The 21,036-nt window shown below is 45.2% G+C and overlaps 2 protein-coding genes across 6 annotated transcripts; one reads left to right on the top strand and one right to left on the bottom strand.

Moving 5' to 3' along the window:
• The first annotated feature begins 431 nt into the window (after positions 1–431).
• Positions 432–11,381, top strand: LOC311029169 (NLR family CARD domain-containing protein 3-like). 5 transcript variants are annotated; one of them, XM_084034168.1, is made up of 11 exons: positions 432–490; positions 3,245–3,370; positions 3,659–3,852; positions 4,059–5,850; positions 7,245–7,418; positions 7,556–7,729; positions 7,954–8,127; positions 8,687–8,860; positions 9,166–9,339; positions 9,565–9,738; positions 10,796–11,381. In XM_084034168.1, the coding sequence occupies exons 2-11, from the start codon at positions 3,255–3,257 to the stop codon at positions 10,809–10,811; spliced, it is 3,162 nt and encodes a 1,053-aa protein (XP_083890294.1). In that variant the 5' UTR covers positions 432–490; positions 3,245–3,254; the 3' UTR covers positions 10,812–11,381. The 5 variants fall into 5 exon arrangements, with proteins under 5 accessions (XP_083890294.1, XP_083890291.1, XP_083890293.1 ...); XM_084034165.1 differs by having other exon boundaries at positions 459–926; positions 4,062–5,850; XM_084034167.1 differs by having other exon boundaries at positions 460–656.
• A 3,604-nt stretch (positions 11,382–14,985) lies between these two features.
• On the bottom strand, positions 14,986–19,041 carry cavin4b (caveolae associated protein 4b). The gene is made up of 2 exons (XM_084034184.1): positions 18,395–19,041; positions 14,986–15,773 (listed from the first exon to the last, which is right to left on the bottom strand). Exons 1-2 carry the CDS (start codon positions 18,755–18,757, stop codon positions 15,222–15,224), a joined length of 915 nt encoding a protein of 304 aa, XP_083890310.1. The 5' UTR covers positions 18,758–19,041; the 3' UTR covers positions 14,986–15,221.
• Positions 19,042–21,036: the final 1,995 nt, after the last annotated feature.

Raw genomic sequence — 21,036 nt, 5'->3', positions numbered from 1 at the left:
GGAAGTGACCATATTTGGAGTGTAGAGGAGAAGTTACACAGAGAAAACGAAAAAAAGGTGGTGGAGATGAGAAAGAAACGGGTGGATAATTTAAGTAGCTGAAAAAAAGCCTTGTGTAAATTAACGATGCACTCAGATGAATATTTAGGCTATCATGAGTATGTGATGTAGGCCTACACTGTGCAAAAGCTTGTTTTGATTCTGTAGTCAGTTGTATAACTACTATTATAAACATGTCAGTATAACAATGATAGGCCTATTTCATTCTCATTTTAATTTCTAGGAATGAGAGACATTAGATACTGAAGAGACATCTTCTAAAGACCTGTTAGAATGCACCAGAATGTGGGAAATTGCATCTTCTTAATTCCAGATATTCGGGGGGAGGACCCCAGCTGTTAACTCCCCCCCCCCCCCCTCCCTCTCTGTCGCGGAAGTGAACTTGGTTCCTGTGCTGGTGCGTTCAGGCTTTTGTTGAGGAACGTTGGTGGTAAGTTTCCGTACCCGGGTCTCCACCGGAGAGTCTGGTTTTGGTGGTCTTGGTGAGTCCCGCGCCGTCAACCGGACGCGAAGGACGAGAAACGCAGCTTCGATCCAGGAAACAGTCGCTTCCGCTGAAGTAGACGGAGCCGCGTGAAATCTGCTTCTGTCACGGTGTAAGAAGTCTGAGTGCAGGCTGGCTGGCTGGCTGTCTGTCTGTCTGTCTGTCTGTCTGTCTGTCTGTCCGTCCGGAAAGAGAGAGTTCGTGTAAAGGCCGCCGGAAGGAGCCTGATGTTCGGAGTTAGTTTATTGTGTTTGCTGAACTCTGCTCACAGGGCGCGTTTGGGATCGCATGCATTTGCGCCGATGCATGCACGAGACTTGAGAGGATCCGCCGGAACTCGTCATAAACACGCCAAGTTCCCACCACGTCAAGTCGGACACAGGTGCACTTCACGGACCTTTTTTTATTTATTTTTTTATTTAAACTTTATTAATAATTGTATACATAACAAAAACTATCGCGCCAGGGGAAACTTCACGGACTTTGCACAAAGAATATGGCCTGCCCAGTGGCGCTGGCTTTCTTCGTCGCTGACGAACTCCAGCCGAGGCATTTGAAGTCTAGGGGTGCAGTCGAATAGTCAAAAAATAAGGTCCTAACTCCTATTCCTATCTCCTATTCCTTGACCTCTGGGGAAAACGTCACGGGGTTAAGGAAAGGCGATAGGAGAACTCAAAAGGATTTAGGAAAAGTCGACCGCGGTGTTCAGAGAATCCGACCGGACTTTCACTAAGCTACGTCATTAAAACGCGGCCGCTGATGATTGACAGCTGATGATCGGCACCGGCGATTGACGTGCGTCTGCGCTGGAGAAACTACAATAATGGACTACAAAAAGCGCATCGTCCACTTCTCCCCATGTTGGTTTTATAAGCAGCTGGTTCACTGACCGGCTTCAGGTCCAGCAGCTCCTCCTTTCTGTTTGACCGTTTGCTGTATTTACGTTTCATTTGTGGTTTTAGTTTCGTTTTTGTCAAACATTTGTAACATGATTGAAATAAATAAAAAAAAAACATTAAATTATTATCACTGTCCACACATTTATCATCACTATTCCAATTACTCTGTCTGCATGAAAGTCATTGTTAAATATGTAAATGCACATATCGTTTGTTTTCATGAACGGCCGAGGTGTGCGGCACTTTAAATGTTGCTCTCGCAAAGAATTGTGGGTCGGCGTAATCTCCTTTCCTATGGCATAGGAAGGTCCGTTGCATCCTATGCTAAAGGAGCTCTGAAAGGAAGCATTGGAGCTCCTTTCCTTTGCATTTAGAGAATCCGAACAGCTCTTATCATGGCGGCCACTTGTTTACTTCCGGGTCACTTCTTCAGTTAGGAACCTTCCTAAGCAAAAAAGACTATTCGACTGCACCCCCGTTGTTGACGGAGGCTGAGGAATCTTCTCACGTGGGAAATACCACGTGATAATTCTAACCAACTAGGGCAACGTTGAGGGGAGTGTCTTATGTCCGCACTTATTTCAGACCATCTGCAGAGAAAAGCATGCGAAGGGAGGTACCTGGAGATACCGCGAGTTTTTAAAGCCATGTGACATGTCACAAAGGGAAGTTATCACCAGCATTTGTGACGTTTTTTTCCCAGAATGCCTTGTTTTGCGAGGCAAATGCATGCGCATGCTTGATTCGAAACAAGCCTACTGATTCCGACTGCTCTGGAACCAACACACACACACACACACACGTAACGTATGGATGTGTATTCTAAACACTACACTATCAATACAAATAAGTGTGTGCAACGAGGCTCACCCTCTTTCAGACGTCATCACCACGTGACGTGTGAGAAATCAGACTTCAGGATGACGCAGTTGAGCTAAAAAACGGGCTCATGTGTGAATGACGTTTCCATTCTGTGTAAAGTCTGATGGTTGAGTTTGAGTTTCTCACGATGAGGGCAGCAACTTTAGAGGTGGAGGGCAGCAACTTTAGAGGTGGAGGGCAGCAACTTTAGAGTTGGAGGGCAGCAACTTTACAGTTGGAGGGCAGCAACTTTAGAGGTGGAGGGCAGCAACTTTACAGTTGGAGGGCAGCAACTTTAGAGGTGGAGGGCAGCAACTTTGGAGTTGGAGGGCAGCAACTTTAGAGGTGGAGGGCAGCAACTTTAGAGTTGGAGGGCAGCAACTTTACAGTTGGAGGGCAGCAACTTTAGAGGTGGAGGGCAGCAACTTTGGAGTTGGAGGGCAGCAACTTTGGAGGTGGAGGGCAGCAACTTTAGAGGTGGAGGGTAGCAACTTTGGAGGTGGAGGGTAGCAGCTTTAGAGGTGGAGGGTAGCAACTTTAGAGGTGGAGGGTAGCAACTTTAGAGGTGGAGGGTAGCATCTTTAGAGGTGGAGGGTAGCAACTTTGGAGGTGGAGGGCAGCATCTTTAGAGTTGGAGGGCAGCAACTTTAGTAACTTTAGAGGTGGAGGGCAGCAACTTTAGAGTTGGAGGGTAGCAACTTTAGAGTTGGAGGGCAGCAACTTTGGAGGTGGAGGGCAGCATCTTTAGAGTTGGAGGGTAGCAACTTTGGAGGTGGAGGGAAGCAACTTTGGAGTTGGAGGGCAGCAACTTTGGAGTTGGAGGGTAGCAACTTTGGAGGTGGAGGGCAGCATCTTTAGTAACTTTAGAGGTGGACGTCAGCAAACTTTAGAGGAGGAGGGCTGACTTTGTTGTTCTGTGTGTTCCTGGTTTACCTCTCAGCCGTGACAAGATGAGTGATTCAGAGGACGAGGAGGACGGAGCAGAGTCTCCGGTAGCCGACTGTCTGTCCATGAAGAGTGACTCACCTCCGGACTGCAGTCATGAACCTGGACCTTCAGACCCGAAGTAAGAGGTGGTTTCTACTGTCAGCTGACCTGAGCATCATTCGTCCTCTTCTCTCACCACCACGTCTTCAGTTAGAAACTCGTCTTTCATTGTGTGAGAAAATGGAGTGAGAGCATTTCATGGTGTCCTGGTCAGACTGTGAGGTTTTCCGTACCAAGTTATGTGCACTAGTGCATGTAGAAGTGAGAATTACCAGCACTTATAATAGTGTGTGTGGACACAGAGCTGCATGTATGGGATGGTCACTGCTCATGTAATGTGTAATCAAGAATGTGCTCATGTCCACAGAGAGAAGAAGATGAGTCTTGGTTCCATGGAGGAGCAGCTGTCCTGCTGTGCTTTGTGTCAAGATTTCCAGAGGGATTCAGTATCTACCAACTGTGGATCTGCTTTATCAGGAGGATCCTTCTGTCCCCAGTGTGGAGAAAGATCCAGAACAAGACCTGGACTGCAGACCGACAGTCAGACCAGTACTGTACAAAGTAAGACTTTTCATCTGTCTGCTCATATATTCATGTCTGAAAACAGGATCCTTCTGGGTTTATTTGTTGTTTTGTTCAGCAAACCGATTAAGAACATTCCATACCATTTTCTTTTTTGTCTTACTTGTTTTCATTTGTTGGTCCTGAAATAATCATCAGATTCTCAAAATATTTTCTCTAGTCTAACATTCATTCTTCTCTTTCAGTAGATAGTGGTCTGCAGGAGGTTTTAGATGAACATAAGAGCAGTCTGAGGAGGAGATGTGAACGTGTGACTGAAGGAACTGATGAAAAGAGACGTGGAACCCTCCTAAACATGATCTACACTGAGCTCTACATCACAGAGGGACAGAGTGAAGAGGTTAATACCCAACATGAGGTTTGGCAGCTTGACATGGCTTCCAAGATGAAGGACCTCCACGACATTCCAATCAAGTACCAAGACATCTTCAAAGTCTTACCGGACCAAGAAAGACGCATCAGAGTCGTCGTGACGACCGGCGTCGCTGGCGTTGGAAAGACCTTCTCAGTCCAGAAGTTCGCTCTGGACTGGGCAGAGGGTTTGGAAAACCAAGATGTCAGTCTGGTGGTTCTGCTTTCGTTCAGGGAGCTGAACTTGATCAAAGATGAGCAGTACAGTCTTCTCACGCTGCTCCATGTTTTCCATCCAACACTAGAGAAGGTCACAGCAGAGAAGCTGGCTGTCTGTAAACTTCTGTTCATCTTTGATGGTCTGGATGAAAGCAGACTTTCATTGGATTTCCACGTCAATAAGGTTGTGTCTGACATCACGCAGAAGGTATCGGTCAACGAGCTGTTGACAAACCTCATCGAGGGGAATCTGCTTCCCTCGGCTCTCATCTGGATAACTTCCCGACCTGCAGCAGCCAATCAGATCCCTCCTACATGTGTTGACAGGCTAACAGAAGTACGAGGTTTCACCGACCTCCAGAAGGAGGAGTACTTCAAGAGGAGATTCAGGGATGAAGAGCTATCCAACAGAATCATCTCGCACATCAAGACATCCAGGAGCCTCCACATAATGTGTCTAATCCCAGTCTTCTGCTGGATCACTGCTACAGTTCTGGAGCACATGTTGACTGCAGACCAGAGAGGAGAGCTGCCCAAAACCCTGACCAACATGTACTCACACTTCCTGGTGGTTCAGACAAAGAGGAAGAAGCAGAAATACGATGAGACGAGTTCAGAGGAGCTGACGGAGGCTGACAAGGAAGTTCTTCTGAAGCTGGGTAAGCTGGCGTTTCAACATCTGAAGAAAGGAAACATCATGTTCTACCAAGAAGACCTGGACCAGTGTGGTCTTGATGTTACAGAGGCCTTGGTTTACTCTGGAATTTGTACAGAGATCTTCAAACGAGAGAGTGTGATCTTCCAGAAAACAGTCTACTGCTTTGTTCATCTGACCATTCAGGAGTTTCTGGCCGCCGTCTACATGTTCCACTCTTACACCATCAAGAACACAGACATACTGGTGGACTTCCTGGGGAACGAATGGGACTATGAAAACAGTGACCCAACGCTGGATGTCCTACTGAACAGAGTCATGAAGAAATCCTTTGAAAATAAAAATGGCCATCTTGACCTGTTTGTTCGCTTCCTTCATGGCCTCTCTGTGGAGTCCAATCAGAGACTCTTAGGGGGTCTGCTGGGTCCAACAAAGGACAGTGTAAGAAGCATCCAGAAAGCCGCCGACCTCTTAAAAAAGAAAAAGACCAATGTCTCTCCCGACAGAAGCATCAACATCTTCCACTGTCTGATGGAGATGAACGACTACACAGTACATCAGGAGATGGAAGAGTTTCTGAAGGCAGACAAAAGACCAGAGATGAAACTCTCTTTGACTCACTGCTCAGCTCTGGCCTACATGCTGCAGTTATCAGAGCAGGTTCTGGATGAGTTTCACCTGAAGAAGTACAACACAACAGTGGAGGGATATAAGAGACTGATTCCAGCTGTGAGGAACTGTAGAAAGGCAATGTAAGTCCAGATGTGATTAACATAATACATCTTTGTTGATTTAGTAATTTAGTTCTTGAAATACACACTGTTGGGGCACTAGCAGCAGATTTGGTTATTAATACATCATTATTAATATTGATACAATTATTGATATTTATCAATCAAATTTAAAGTTTTGGTTCATCTTTAAAGAAAATGAATCAATATTGCACATTTATGAACACCTCACCAGTACTCTGCCTCACACGGGGCACCAACCATATTGGGGCACTGGCAGGAGCAGATTCTGTTATTAATAGATCATTATTAATATAAATAAAAGTACTGATATTAATGGGCTTATTAATATAATCAATGATAACGGTGCAACACTTAAGGAAGGCTGTTGGGGCCAGATTTCTGTATACATGTAATTAATGTAAGATTTGTAGTGCCGTTAGCAAAGTTTGATTAGTAAACATGCAAACCTTCTAAATCACTTACAACTGAACTAAGGTAAACTTAACTTAACATCACATCAAACAGAAATTTAAACTTATTTAAACTATGCTCAGATTGTTACCAGTCCTCAAAGATGGGTGGGTTCTTGGTTGTTCTTCTGAAGAACGGTTGCTGTCTTCAGGTTCTTGTGAAGGAAACCTGCTGTCCTTCAAGTTGTGGATGGAGGAGTTTCTAGTGAGCTGCGTTTCGACTAGGAATTCTTGTCTTTGTTGCTTCGGAGGTTTCAACGGGCAGACCAGATGAACTGGCTCTCTCTGTAGAAGTCGCTTGTAGGCTGAATCAGGCTCCAACAGCCAGCTTGTTTGGAGGACGCTGCTTGAGGACTTGCATCTCAGGCGAAGTCCAGGAGAAAGAGAGTTTTGAGATAAAGGCCGGTGCTCAGGTCGAAATCCCAGGAGAAAGGGAAAGCTTCACAGTGGGTCTGCTCAAGAGAAAGAAGCAGGAATCAGGTCAGCCAATTGCAACTTCTGAGTTCTACTGCAGTTGGCCCAATCACAGTGGAGTCTGGAGTTCACAGGTTGGTGTCAGATAGTGGGGCAGACACTGGGGTATTGTTTAATGGTATATCTAATTGCTTAAATCAACCTTTTCTTTCGGTTCTCCAATTAGGATTTTTGGGGCCAATCACCGATCACTCTAAACAGCGTTGGCCAATACGATCCCCTAATCCCGGGGTCTATTTGAAACCTTCTATGTAGCATGTAGCATGTAGCATTCATTTACTATTATCAAAATTGTATTTTAAGTATAAAAGTTAAGATTTGAGAAAGTCTCTTGAGTTGACCATTATTAATTTGCAGACAACATGTGCAACATATCCCATACTTATTAATCCATTTTATATGGGCGATCCTGCTGTGCTGATGTAAAGAAGAACGCTATTTTATTTTGTTATATTTGTGTTGTGACAGATTTAATTGCTGTCGCATCTCAGCGACTCACTGTGAAGTTGTGGCCTCAGCTCTGAAGTCCAACCCCTCCCACCTGAGAGAGCTGGATTTGAGTAACAACAACCTGAAAGATTCAGGACTGAAGCTTCTTTCTGCTGGACTGGAGAGTCCTAACTGTAGACTGGAGATTCTGAGGTCAGTTCACTTTGTGGGAATATTTTATTTAATAAGATATACTTAGATATACTAATGTTGAGCTACACACGTAAAACCTGAACACATCTGATTGGATTATTATTATCTGGAATGTATTTTTATTATTTATTATTCAGATTGAAGAGCGTCAAGATAACAGAGGTCAGCTGTGGATATCTGGCTTCAGCTCTGAAGTCCCACCCCTCCCATCTGAAACATCTGGAGTTGAGTGGAAACCAGCTGCAGGATTCAGGACTGAAGCTGCTGTGTGATTTTCTGGAGAGTCCAAACTGTAACCTGGAGATTCTGAGGTCAGTTTTCTGACCTTTACTTACTATTCTTTATCTATATATTGCATTTTTTCTTGTACTACATTTAGTCTGCAGTCTCCAAACCTTCAGTTTCGTTTCATCAGTCGATGACTGTTTGTAATGGTTTTAGCTAAGAGCTAATTGATGAGGATATCGCCGTGTTGAGCTACACGTTTAAAACCTGACCCATATCTGATTGAGTTTTATCTGCATCAACCTTTCAGCTTGAGGGGCTGCGGTTTGACAGAGATCAGCTGTGGATATCTGGCCTCGGCTCTGAAGTCCAACCCCTCCCACCTGAAACACCTGAAGCTGAACTTCAACAAGCTGCTGGATTCAGGACTGAAGCTGCTGTGTGGTTTCCTGGAGAATCCACAATGTGGACTGGAGGGTCTGAGGTCGGACCCGATTTGTTTACCTCCTCCTACCTGGAATGAATATGATGTGAAATCTGTGGTGACACTAAACTGCAGACATAAGGGTGATAGCATGTGTGAATAAGAGAAATGCAGCGTAACGGCGCCGCCAAGCGAATAGCATCTCCAGAAGCATACGTCAGTGCAAAATGATCCCTTTTCTCTAAAAACATTCTGATTCATAAAGATCTGAATGCTTTAATCCTCACATCTGTTTCTTCTCCAGTGGTTTAGTCCATGTGGTATGTTGAGCTTCAGGTTTAAACTTCTCAACCACCATTTAAATAAATAATACAAATCCATAAATACAGTACACATCTTTCTATTTCAATGATAAGACCACAAGTTAGTATATGCTTTTTAAAAAAAACATTTCTATGAAGCTATATGATGCTTATTCTGACTGAATGGTTTAGTAAAGAAAGAGAAGAACTAAAGAAATGCTTTTTTAGCATCTCTGGAAACTTTGTTTGTTTGGCTGCTCATCAGGACAGCAGCAGGAACGCCGTCTTCTAAAGTTGCATCCTTTCTCTTCATTCAGACTGAATTCGTGCAGCCTGTCAGGGATCAGCTGTGGGTATCTGGCCTCGGCTCTGAAGTCCAACCCCTCCCATCTGAGCAATCTGGAGCTGGGCCACAACAAGCTGCAGGACTCGGGAACGGAGCTGCTGTGTGGTTTTCTGGAGAGTCCACAATGTCGAGTGAAAGCTTTGAGGTCAGAAACCTTGTTTTTCTTTACTTCTGTGCTGAGATGGATTGTCCCATTTGAGTTGGTGTTAAAGTGTGTTCACACCAAACGTGAGGGAATATTGTTGCAAGGGGCTGTTCTACAAAGTTAATGCAGAGAGACGCACATAGATACAAAGACACCTGACCGTGTGATGCAGAAGCAGCTTTGAGATCCTCCACCAACTGTTAATGAGAGCGGCGGGCCGGTCTCGAAGCCTGCGTTGGCCGTTGAGAAGCTGCTCCCCACGTTTCCTGAAGCACATTTCCATCATCTTCCATCACTTTGTTCAGACTGAGTCGCTGCAGCTTGTCGGAGGTCGGCTGTGGGTATCTGGCCTCAGCGCTGCAGTCCAACCCGTCCCATGTGAGGAACCTGATTCTCAGAGAGAACACCCTGCAGGACTCGGGGCTGAAGCTGCTGTGTGCTTTTCTAGAGGGACCAGAATGTGGACTGGAGACTCTGAGGTCAGTTCACTATTGTAGATCTCTCCTTTTCCTTTTGTTCACATTCTCGTCTTTCTTGTACTAAATGTATTCTGCAGCCTGATGTTTGGTAAATGGTCACATGTGTATTTATTTGAGAGAAAAGCTTGTTGATTTGAAGGAACATAGAACTACACATTTTACACCTGGACACACCTGACTGCATTAGAAATGGATTATTATCTCCATCATATCTTCTTTCTTCAGATTGAGCTCCTGCAGCCTGTCAGGGATCAGCTGTGGGTATCTGGCCTCAGCGCTGCAGTCCAACCCCTCCCATCTGAAAACACTGGAGCTGAGGGGGAACCACCTGCAGGACTCGGACCTGCAGCTGCTGTCTGAGCTCAAGGAGAGTCCACAGTTTGGACTGAAGTCTCTGGGGTACGTAGAGGCTTGGAGGCGGTCTATTTCAGCAAATCTCAGTACACTAGAAAACTAAACACCATCCTGTCTGGGTTCATGTCATCATCCAGATGCTCGGTGGATTTCACCAAGCCAAGACCCACGTGGGCTGGAGGAACCAGAATCAAGTATTGATCTGTGATTTAATATCAATAACCAGATGAAAAGGATGCTGAAATAACTCCATCATGATGGTGATCAGTAAAAAGTGCTGAGTCATGCTTTTTTAGGTCTGTCTGCAAGACCACAAGATAACTCCTGTTAAAACGCTGGTTTTCTGAATGGAGTCTGGTTGATGGTGCTAGGCTACGCTAACATTGTAGCTGCTCCATCAACACTCCATATAAGGTCATCTAGACATAAATACAGCAGAGACCTTGTTGTTTGGACCACAGACAGTCTCTGGTTCCTCCATATAGTCTGGTCTGGTCTCTGGACTCATGTGAGCTACTATCTAGACCTCTGGGGGACCACAGACAGTCTCTGGTTCCTCCACATAGTCTGGTCTGGTCTCTGGACTCATGTGAGCTACTATCTAGACCTCTGGGGGACCACAGACAGTCTCTGGTTCCTCCACATAGTCTGGTCTGGTCTCTGGACTAATGTGAGCTACTATCTAGACCTCTGGGGGACCACAGACAGTCTCTGGTTCCTCCACATAGTCTGGTCTGGTCTCTGGACTCATGTGAGCTACTATCTAGACCTCTGGGGGACCACAGACAGTCTCTGGTTCCTCCACATAGTCTGGTCTGGTCTCTGGACTAATGTGAGCTACTATCTAGACCTCTGGGGGGCCACAGACAGTCTCTGGTTCCTCCACATAGTCTGGTCTGGTCTCTGGACTAATGTGGGCTACTATCTAGACCTCTGGGGGACCACAGACAGTCTCTGGTTCCTCCACATAGTCTGGTCTGGTCTCTGGACTAATGTGAGCTACTATCTAGACCTCTGGGGGACCACAGACAGTCTCTGGTTCCTCCACATAGTCTGGTCTGGTCTCTGATCTCTCAGCGTTGTTGTCTTCTTCTGTCTTCAGGTGGAAGGATGAGTGATCTGTCATCACTCTTCACCATCATCCCTCTCCAGTCTCTGAGACTCCTCCACCCAGACCTGGACCCGGGTCCTCTTTCTCTTGCTGAATTTGATCTATTTAAGGAGGACTAAGCTGACTTGTTGTTCTATGGAGTGAAAAGGATTTATCATTCTGACTTCACAGCAGAATATTCCCTTGTTCTTTTTTCCATATCTACATGTTCTATTGTGGACCTTTTTGAAATGTTCTGTTAGTGCATATAAGAAATATAAGAAATATAAGAAATATAAGAAATATAAGAAATATAAGAAATATAAGAAATATGCCTTTTTCAAGCTGACAGTTAATTTTGATGGCCTTGATGGTTTCTTTGGAAATCTGTTCACATGAGAGAATCTGTGCTTAAAGTTAAACAAAGCTGCTATTTAACAATAGTATTTGAATTTAAATACTTCCTTTGTGTTGATTCTACATAAATTCATCATTTTACATTTAAATATCCGTTATAACATACTTTATTCTTAAGAAGAGACAAAGTGATTAATTGCGATTAATTAGTTCATTTTTTTTAATCGATTGACAGCACTAATATATATATGTATATATATATATATATATATATATATATATATATATATATATATATATATATATATATATATATATATATATATATATATCTTCAGTCGATGCAGTTCATTTTTATGATATTTTGTTACACTCTTCCCCTTTACTTTCCCCCTATGCAACTCATTTGTGCTATATTTCTCTAAACTATTTTCCTTGACTTTATGATTACGCAACGCACTTTTTTGATATAGGATATATATATATATATACCGGTATATATATATAGGATATATATATATATATATGCTGAACCTGCAGATTAGTTCTGTTTATGTCACTATAACTTCCCATTTACATTAATTTGAATGCACAAAGGTGAACTGGGGCTGCACTGTAAATATGGTTTCAGCATGTTGCGATGTGGGAGGAGCCTGAACCCACCTGGAAACAGGCTATCTGGGTTTTCATATTTTCATATCCGTACAACCAGCCAGGTTATGAAGACGAGTTCTTTACTTTTAGATCTAGACTCTTAATTAAGGTTCAAAGTTCATCAAAATGAGGAATTTAACTTGAAAATGTACAAATATTGTAATATTTATTTGCAGTCAGCTTTGTTGTAATGTCGTGCAGCGATACTGAGGCCCCGTCCCTTTGACGTATGAGCACGCTTGCCGTTTTGTCCACACATTTCCACCACTAGTGCTGCTTATTTTTCACAATCATTATTTGTCATAAACGTGGTACCAATACCAGTGTGATGACATCACTGTGACCTCATTCATTCACAATTCAAAACTATTTTGTAATCATTTTTGTAATCCTAAGCGTTTTTGGTAAGAACACGAGAACAAGTTAAAAGAAAAGATCCTTTTGTACTGAAGCTGCCGTTAAATCAGGGTCTGAAATCCTGGTTCCTAGAAGTAACTCATGAAAGTACTGACGTGGGGAGAGCGGCGCTAAAACCTGCATGAGATTGTAAACCAAATGTCTTCTTGTTCTGCTAAAAATTAAAAGAATATTTCCATAATTCCACACGAGTCAATTTAATGCTCAGTTCATTTGTGGAATGTGTTGTTGTCCTTAATGCTGCATTCTCTCTGCCAGCCACCAGGGGGCGACTGCTGTGTGTGTGTGTGTGTGTGTGTGTGTGTGTGTGTGTGTGTGTGTGTGTGTGTGTGTGTGTGTCTCTCTCTCTCTCTCTCTCTCTCTCTCTCTCTCTCTCTCTGTGTGTGTGTGTCTCTCTCTCTCTCTCTCTCTCTCTCTCTCTCTCTCTCTCTCTCTCTCTCTCTCTCTCTCTCTCTCTCTCTCTCTCTAACAGAGCAGGTGTCTACCAGCAGAGGGCGTTTGAAGCACAGGTAATGAAGAGGCGTTCATGGCCAGTGGGAGATTTCCTCTGAACCACAGTTGATGACAGACTAGCGGAGGTCTCTCGTGATTGGTTGGTTTCCTGTGAATGGTCGCCGACGCCGTCCTGCTGCCGGTCCACAGGAAGGCTGGGAGCAGATTCACATCCTCCCCTTGTGCTCCTCGACGCGGTGACCTCTGACCCCGAGCGGCGCTCCTCAGCATGCTGCTCAACTCCAGCAAGGTCTCTCACATAACTGATTATTATTTTTCATGATGTTCTCCTGGTGTCCACTAGGGGCCGCATTGGGGTGTTTTCATGCATTGAATCAGAATCAGTGTTGCTCATCGCTGACGTTTCCAGACTGGAAATCAACTCTGCTAGTTTTTACTTTACAGGAAGATTTAATTTAAACAATATAAATTATTGTTTAAGATTTAATTTAAACAATATATTGGGATTTCATAGTGATGTCATCGTGATGTCAGAGGACCGAGATTCAGAAAACCCTGATGGAACAAGAAGGCGTCCTCACCCGGTTTAGGGAGCCTTAGATATATAAAAAAATGTATAACAAAATAAATAAAACGAGGAAAATAATAATAAAAAAAACAAATATGAAAATACATAATTGATCAAATTAGGTAAAAATCAAAAAGACAAAATAATGTAAAAATCATTATTAAAAAAGACCTTAAAGAAAGTATTAAATAAAATCAAAAGATACGAGGAAGAATAAATGTGAATGTTTTTAGTGTTTTTTAGTTTAGAGCATCTTTGATCAAACCAACAAACGTTTGTTTGCTGATTTATAACGAAGTCAACGTGAGACGTTTGAAAGTTGTTTTCTTTGTTAAAGAAGCTGGAACGTCTTCATCCTTGAAAGAACATTCCATGGAAGGTTTTCTCTCGACGCTGTGAGAGATTCAGGAATAAATCCCCAAATCAGTGACGCCTGTTTCTTTATTGAAGTTTGTGGGAATTCATACAGATTTATCAGTCAATAAAAATCTTAAAAAGACAAGAAATACAATGATTATATTCAGAAGAATCCAGCGCAGGAACGTGGCATGGTTTAAACCAGATGTTCCTCTGAGGACGTGAAGCAGATAAACGTTGATTCACTGAGACTTTTCTTTCCTCAACCAAACTGCTCGCCGGTAAACCTCGTTACGTCACGTTGATGTTGAATATACCAAACTAGATTTTATGCTTTGCTCTAAAATCAAAATAAAAGACCCAACAATAAACAATTAAACAGTAAATTCTTCAGTTTACACAAAACCTGAATTTCCCTTCCAAATAAACATTATTGTTCGATGCTGCAGCCTGTTCTCCCACACTAAACCTCATATCATACACTTTCTCATATTAACAAATTCATCTCCTGTAATCCATCAACACATGATCCACCAGAGACCACGTGTTGAGGTCTGGTTTTTACCGGGTTTCTCAGGGAACCTGAAGTGGACTGAAAGGCACTTCACCTCAACCAGAGCTTTCTACACTTGCTGTGTGGTCTTCACCCTCATCAACTTCTCACAGAACTTCATCTGGATTTATGATCATTTAGTGGCTTTCTGTCTCCCTGCTGCAGTACCCCTCTCCACCTGAACGGGTACTGATGGGTCGGCGGGGGCGCTGTTTTACCAATAATATGTTTTGTTAATCGCTGTTTAATGTGAAATGTGGTTGTTAATTCTATCAAAGACATCTTATAAAGTAACTGCACACATGTCCATTGTTAAATGAATCCAGTTTTAAATGTAATTCATCATTCCATTGCTTTTCCTGAGGTTTGAGGTTTTTGTCGTGGTTTGGTTTCAGTGTCGGGATCTGGATATTAAAACCCTCACTCAATAATGAAAGACTTTAAACCTGGACCTCCTGGTTTAGGAGTATTTTAGTTGATACGTGTTCTACTTCCACAAACCGGAGGTCTGCAGGGGTCCTCTAGTGACCAAGACCCGACCCAGACCCGACCCAGACCCGACCCCACTTGTATTGGGACCGGTCCACAGCTGGACCTGTGAAGACCTCCACGGGAACATACGAGTCCAACCTCGCCTTCCGAGTTCTGAACCTCCTTTTTTACATCAGCGACACACCGGGACCTGTTACAGCTTCACGACGTTACGACACACAGACACACGGGAACAGCAGCATGGTGGTGATGATGATGATGGTGGTGATGATGATGATGGTGGTGATGATGATGATGATGATGATGATGATGATGATGATGATGATGATAGGAAAAGTCTTTATGCTAAACTCTGAACACTTTGTTCGTTTATTTCCCAAAAGACAGAAACACGACTGATTTGATGATAAACGTTGAATCTGTCTGGTTGTAACCAGTCAGATCAGATCTGCGACCAGCCGACCTTCAACGACCTTCGACGACCTACACAAATGTTCCTCTCCCTCATGTGCAGCTGTGCTTGGTAGCAGCAGCCCTGAAACCTCCTCCTGGTCCAAAGAAAACGGCCCAGATCTGGTCTCTGGTTTTTACGAGAGCTGCTTCATGTCGTACATCGGCACCTCGGACTCGCCCGCCTCGCCGGCCTTGGCGGCGTCGCGGCTGCCCTTGCGGCCCTTGGGAGGGGGTATGGGTGCGGCTCCCTCGGCGGCCCCCTCGGCTCCTTCCTGGCCCTCCGCCACAGTCCTCTCCTTCTTCAGCTTGGCCGGGACGCTCTTGCTGATGGTTTCCTTCAACCTCTCGCCCGACTGCTTCAGCCTCTCTCCCGACTGGCGGATCTTCTCGCGCCTCTCGGCCGTCACGATGCGCTCACCGAGCTTGTTGACCTTGGTGCCGAGGTTCTCGCGGGTCTTGCTCATGTTCTGCTTGGAGAACGTGGCTTTGAAGCTCTCGATGCGCGTCAGCCCTGTCTTCTTCATGCGTCCGGCCGCCGAGGAGTCGGCCTCCTCCACCACCATGTACTCCTCGTCCGACTCGGGAGGCAGCTCGAAGGCGTCCGGCTCCACCTCGGCACCGCCACCGCTGACGCCGGGTTCTGCAGGCTCATTGCCGGGCGTCACAGACTTCACCTCTTGGTCGCCCTGAGGAAGGAGAACACAGAACCGTGTGAACCTGGGAGAACGTCATCATGACACTCTGTGACTTTGTGCAGGTTTAAAACATGGTTAAAAACACAACGGTGGATGCCGGGTTTCGGTCTCCGGTGAAAGTGTGCCATGCAGACTTATAAATAGCTGCAGCAGCTGTTTCTGCAGGGAGCTAAACATACCGGTGAGCGGAGCGGGATCACTTTCAGCTTCGGGCCACGTCATGCATCAGTCCAGATCAGGTTACCCTGGACACAAAGTGGCGCCGAACCCCAGATCCCTGATCCACTGTCGGTCCCCCTTACTCAGACTGGGAGCAGACCAGTACAACGAGTTGAACCAGTAGACACAAACTGCACGACAAGCAGTTTAGTGAGGCAGCTTTTGTTCTACATTTGTAGTCTGACGGATGGTCATAAAGATCCTGGGGACCTTCCACCTCCTCAAGGCCCCCTGGAGGACCCCTGAAGACCCCTGAAGGGCCCCTGAAGACCCTGAAGACCCGTGGAGCAACCCTGAAGACCCCTTAAGGACCCCTGAGGGACACCAGTTTGAACAACTGAACTGGAAAAGCAAAGTGAAAGAATTCTCCGTCCTGGTGTCTGATGATGAAATCCACAAAGTTGAATCAACATTCATGCTAGTTGCTAACTAGCCAGTAGCATGCTAACGGGGCGTCTTTGATTACATGCATCATCGGCACTATACGACACCCAACACGCTGACATTTCCAAGGCTTTGACAGCCACGCCGGTCTGCTAACGAGTTTAATAAATCAACACGTACATTATTGCACACACATCTTCTAAGTTTATTTGTCTTTAGGACATTTGGGATTATTTGGTTTGGATGTTTGGCTTTCAGAATCTCTCACTTGAGTTGAAATATTCTCACCTGGCGCCATTTGGCATCCCTCTTGTGTTCGGTGTAAGAGGTGTTAGCTAGGCTAACTGCTCCCACCGGCCTACAGTCTTTATGCTAAGCTAGGCTAGCCATGTCCTGACTCCTGGTCCTTTAATGTGTGTCCCCTGAGGTTCAGATCTCAGTCCAGAACAGAACGTAATCCAACACAAGATGCTGCTCTGTTAAACTGAGGCAGGGTCAAAGGTCGTGAGCCCATCCGACCCCGTAACATCACAGTTAAACAGAAGGACTCAAACATAGCCTGTTAGCAGCAGCTAACCTGGTGATTATGTCGCCGTGGAGACCAGCGTGGCCTTATCCAGAGAGAGAGAGCAGTCCTCTATATTAGGAGATGGTGGAGGTCCAGACTCAGAATAACCCGTCAGGGATCAGCTGGCACAGCCACTTACAGTACACCAGCCACGTAGCATTGATGCTAACAGTTGCTTTATTATGATGAGGGAAAGGGAATAAGTCGACCTGAAGTGAAAAACTTCATCACTTCTTTCACCATCATGTGCCGAATCAGTTAGTCTTATTTTTATGCCAAGTTCCGTTATTTTCGTCCAAGTGTATCATGGCATCATCCATCAACCAATCAGAGCTCGAGGAGGTGTTGAGTTCATCTTTTCAACCATCAAATGAACGTTACGTCGCCTATGTCCCGTTGAGTGGGACTACGTCATCGACAAACACGGAGACTCTGGAAACGCCATTTCAGCTTTAAAGCAGTGCGGTTAGCAAGCTAGCTCTCTAGCTAGCAGACAGCTGATAACTAGCAAGCTAATATCCCATCACGCTCTAATGCTACACTGGTTTCAGAGAATGAGCTGAGCAGCAGAGAGAGACGAGCTAGCTAGCATCTAGCTGACTAGCTAGGAGCTAACAGCCATGCTGACGTGTGTTGTCTCCATAGCAACGACCGTACTGGTCACATGACCACCAAAGGCAGTTCCACATCCGTTCGTCTCCGGTTCCGTTTAGCATCCCCTTAGAATTCTAACATCATGATGGTCAGATACTTGCGGTTAGCATGCCAATGCTACATCTTGACTGTGAAAAACGTGAAATCTAACTTGGAAAGTTTTAACAGATAATCAAAGAATCGTTCACAGATCTGTGGTTCTAAATGGAAGCCCGCTCTTCTTCGGTGGTGTCGCCTTTCAGCGCGCTGACGTTCATCCAGAGCGAAAATAACCGGCGGCCATCATCGCGCTGGCAGCTGCTCACCGCCAAGGCCAAGGAAAACGAAGCGTGTGTGTTTGTGTGTGTGTGTGTGTGCGCGTGTCTGTCTGTGTGTGCGTGTCTGTGTGTGTGTGTGTGTGTGTGTTAAAGTGTGTGTGTGTTGCTATTTCGAACTCCAGCAGTGACGGAGATTAAACCTCGGAGACGTAAAGATCTTTGTTTTAATATTAAAGTCGTGGCGTTCGTTAGATTTCACTAATATGAAACGGATCAAAGCTTCAGGAGATAACGAACGATTTCTTTGAACCCTTCGGTCTGGAAGTCGATCTTCAACCATCAGCCATGTATTTATTCTGAAACCGGGTCCCATGGCCGCAGGAAGGGGCGGGGCTTAGCCTCTTTTCTTTGGCGGCGTCTATGCGATGATGGAGAATTAAACGTCCGTCCTTCAGGTTTTTATAGGGTCTGGAACTGCCGGACCTCTGGATACGTTTTGGTGAGTCCGTAGACCGGCGGCGGCGTCTTACCTGATAGATGACCACCCTGAACTTGTTCTTGGCGAGGAGGTCTCCCTGCGTGGCCTCCACCTTCTTCACCCGGACGTTCTGGTTCTCCACGCGGACCCTCACGTCCTTGATGTGGCGGCTGACCTTGCGCGTCTTCTCCAGCAGCCGGTCGACGGTGGTGCTGGTGTTGGCGTGGTCGCTGGTCAGCTTGACCACGTCGGTCTGGATGGTCTTCACCGTGTTCTCCAGCTCCAGCTGACGCGCCTCCATGCGCTGCTGCGTGACCTGGACGCTGTCCATGAGGCCCGCCACGCGCTCCAGCAGCGCCATGATGCTGCCGGCGTCGTCACCGCCGCCCGTCGCCATGCCCGGCTTGTCTGTCATACCTGCTCGCCGCTGGTCGATCAGCTGATTGGCTCAGTAGGAGATCCAAACGTAGGAGGCCGAGGAGCAGAAACCGGATCAAAGCCACAGAGGAGAATGAAGGTCCAGTTAGGGAGTAGAAAGCTCTGGAAGGAGGATCGGAGTACCGGATCACACCTCTACTGCTGGAGGTCCACCCTGAGACTGGTCAGACCAGCTGATAGACTCCACCCTGCTGGGGGGGGAGGGGGGAGGCTAAAAACAGTCGAGGGAGTCAGAGAGTTGAGTCAACGGCAGTGAGAGCGAGGGAGCAGATAAAAGAAAGTAACTCTGATCCTCCGAGACTCGACCTTCTTCATCAGCTTGTTAACGATGAAGATCTCGGAGGCTATAAATACAGGAGGAGGTAAAGTGACCCGCTGCACCTCTTTGGGAACTCGGGTATTAAAAGGAATGGAACGCCCCCCTCCCCCCTCCAGGTTCACACTCTGGCCAATGCTGCCATCTTTGTTAGTCAGCAGAGGCCGATCGTCTGGGGCTCGTTTTTAATCTCTAATTATTCATTTCTATTAATTTAATCAGAAAAAGTACAAACTTTTTTAGTTTGTACGACGGCGTATTAACGCCATCGTAGGTACATTTTTCTACACATTTTAAGAGTTGGGGTCGGTGAAACACCCTGATATTCTGTTAATTCTAATAAAATGGTAGATTTAAAATGTATCTAATATTCTGAGATTAGGAAATCGTACATATTTGCGACAAATGAAATTTCATTTGCAAATTTACCAAGAAAACAACTGAGATAAAGTGGAAATGTATGTAAAACACAAATTTACAAATAAAATAAAATATTCTGACAAATTCACAAGGAAATCATGGCGTTGTCGGATCGACCTCGTCGGCCTCCATCTTTACGAACAAGTCAAACTTTGTACGATAACGATGTTTGCACCATCATGAGAACTCACTGCTCATTAACAGACTTTATATTCAAACTGTTTCACGAGTCACCTTGAAAGTCCTTGAAACCTTCCAAACCCTGGAAGCGATGCTGAGAACGGCGAGAGGAAGGAGGGCGAGGAAGACGAGGAGGGATGAAGACAGGAGGGGACTCCCCAGCTAAAAACCTCCACCAGCTGCTGCCGCCGACAACCACCCGGCCGTCAGCGCTATATTTAGCTCCGCCCCTCTGGAGGAGACCCGGACCACGGGGAGCGCCTGGTTGGCGCTCCGCCTTCAGGTGGGCGGAGCCTGAAATGCCTTTGTGTGTGTGAAGTAATTCTGTTCTGTTTGACGTTCCAGTTGGCTGCAGCAGCCTCTGGTGGCCGTTAGAGGAAGTGCATCACGTCTCAGGAGGTATGTCGGATTTAAAACGGTATCATCGCACTATGCTGCGATTTATGAGCTTCTTTAAATTTAATTTAATTAAGTCAGATCAGATTTGTACAATGATATAATCAATGAGATGGACGTGATAATAATAATCGCAAATGATTTACCAATTTTAATTATTTATATAATATATAATGTAATATTTTATTGTTTTTGTTAAAAATCTTTCAGCAATTTAAGCTAATTTGAACACGTTTTGATACTTTGCGTTACAGGAAGTGAACTTTTTTCTCCATCAAAGAAAAATAATCTGATCAAAAAGTCAAAGACAATTTATTTGTGATTTCGGTCGAAAATCAAAACGTGTTTCTGAGTTTTATAAAAAGAGTCATGAAAGCGAACACACATTGGTTTCAAACATCATAATTTAATTCTAGTTTTCCTACAACTCTAAACAACAACGTCACGGCTTCATGCAACATCTAGTCGAGTCGGCTGGATCCCCGTCACATGACCTCAGGTCTGATCTCAGGTCTGACCTAAGGTCTGACCTAAGGTCTGAACCCCTCAGGTCTGAACCCCTCAGGTCTGATCTCAGGTCTGACCTAAGGTCTGAACCCCTCAGGTCTGACCTAAGGTCTGATCTCAGGTCTGAACCCCTCAGGTCTGAACCCCTCAGGTCTGACCTAAGGTCTGACCTCTGACCTCAGAGCAGCGGTGGTGGGGAACCCTCCGGCTGAGTGCATCTACACGTTCTACCACGAGGACGAGAACACGACTGCGTACCGTCGTCACCAATCAGAGAAAAGAAGAAGCAAACCTTTAAATTAACATCGGCTCCTCAAACACACGAAAACAAAACTCCATTTCCAGAATGGCGTCATCTGAAAATGAAGCAATAAAATAATTATAACAACAACCTGAACGCGTCGGCTTCTTCTTCTTCTTCTTTTAAACGGTAGAAA

The sequence above is a fragment of the Eutrigla gurnardus genome (assembly GCF_963514095.1).
Source record: "Eutrigla gurnardus genome assembly, chromosome: 18".
Classification (NCBI taxonomy): Eukaryota; Metazoa; Chordata; class Actinopteri; order Perciformes; family Triglidae; genus Eutrigla; species Eutrigla gurnardus.
The sequence above is the reverse complement of the archived record's forward strand: the minus strand, read 5'-3'. Positions and strand labels throughout refer to the sequence as shown.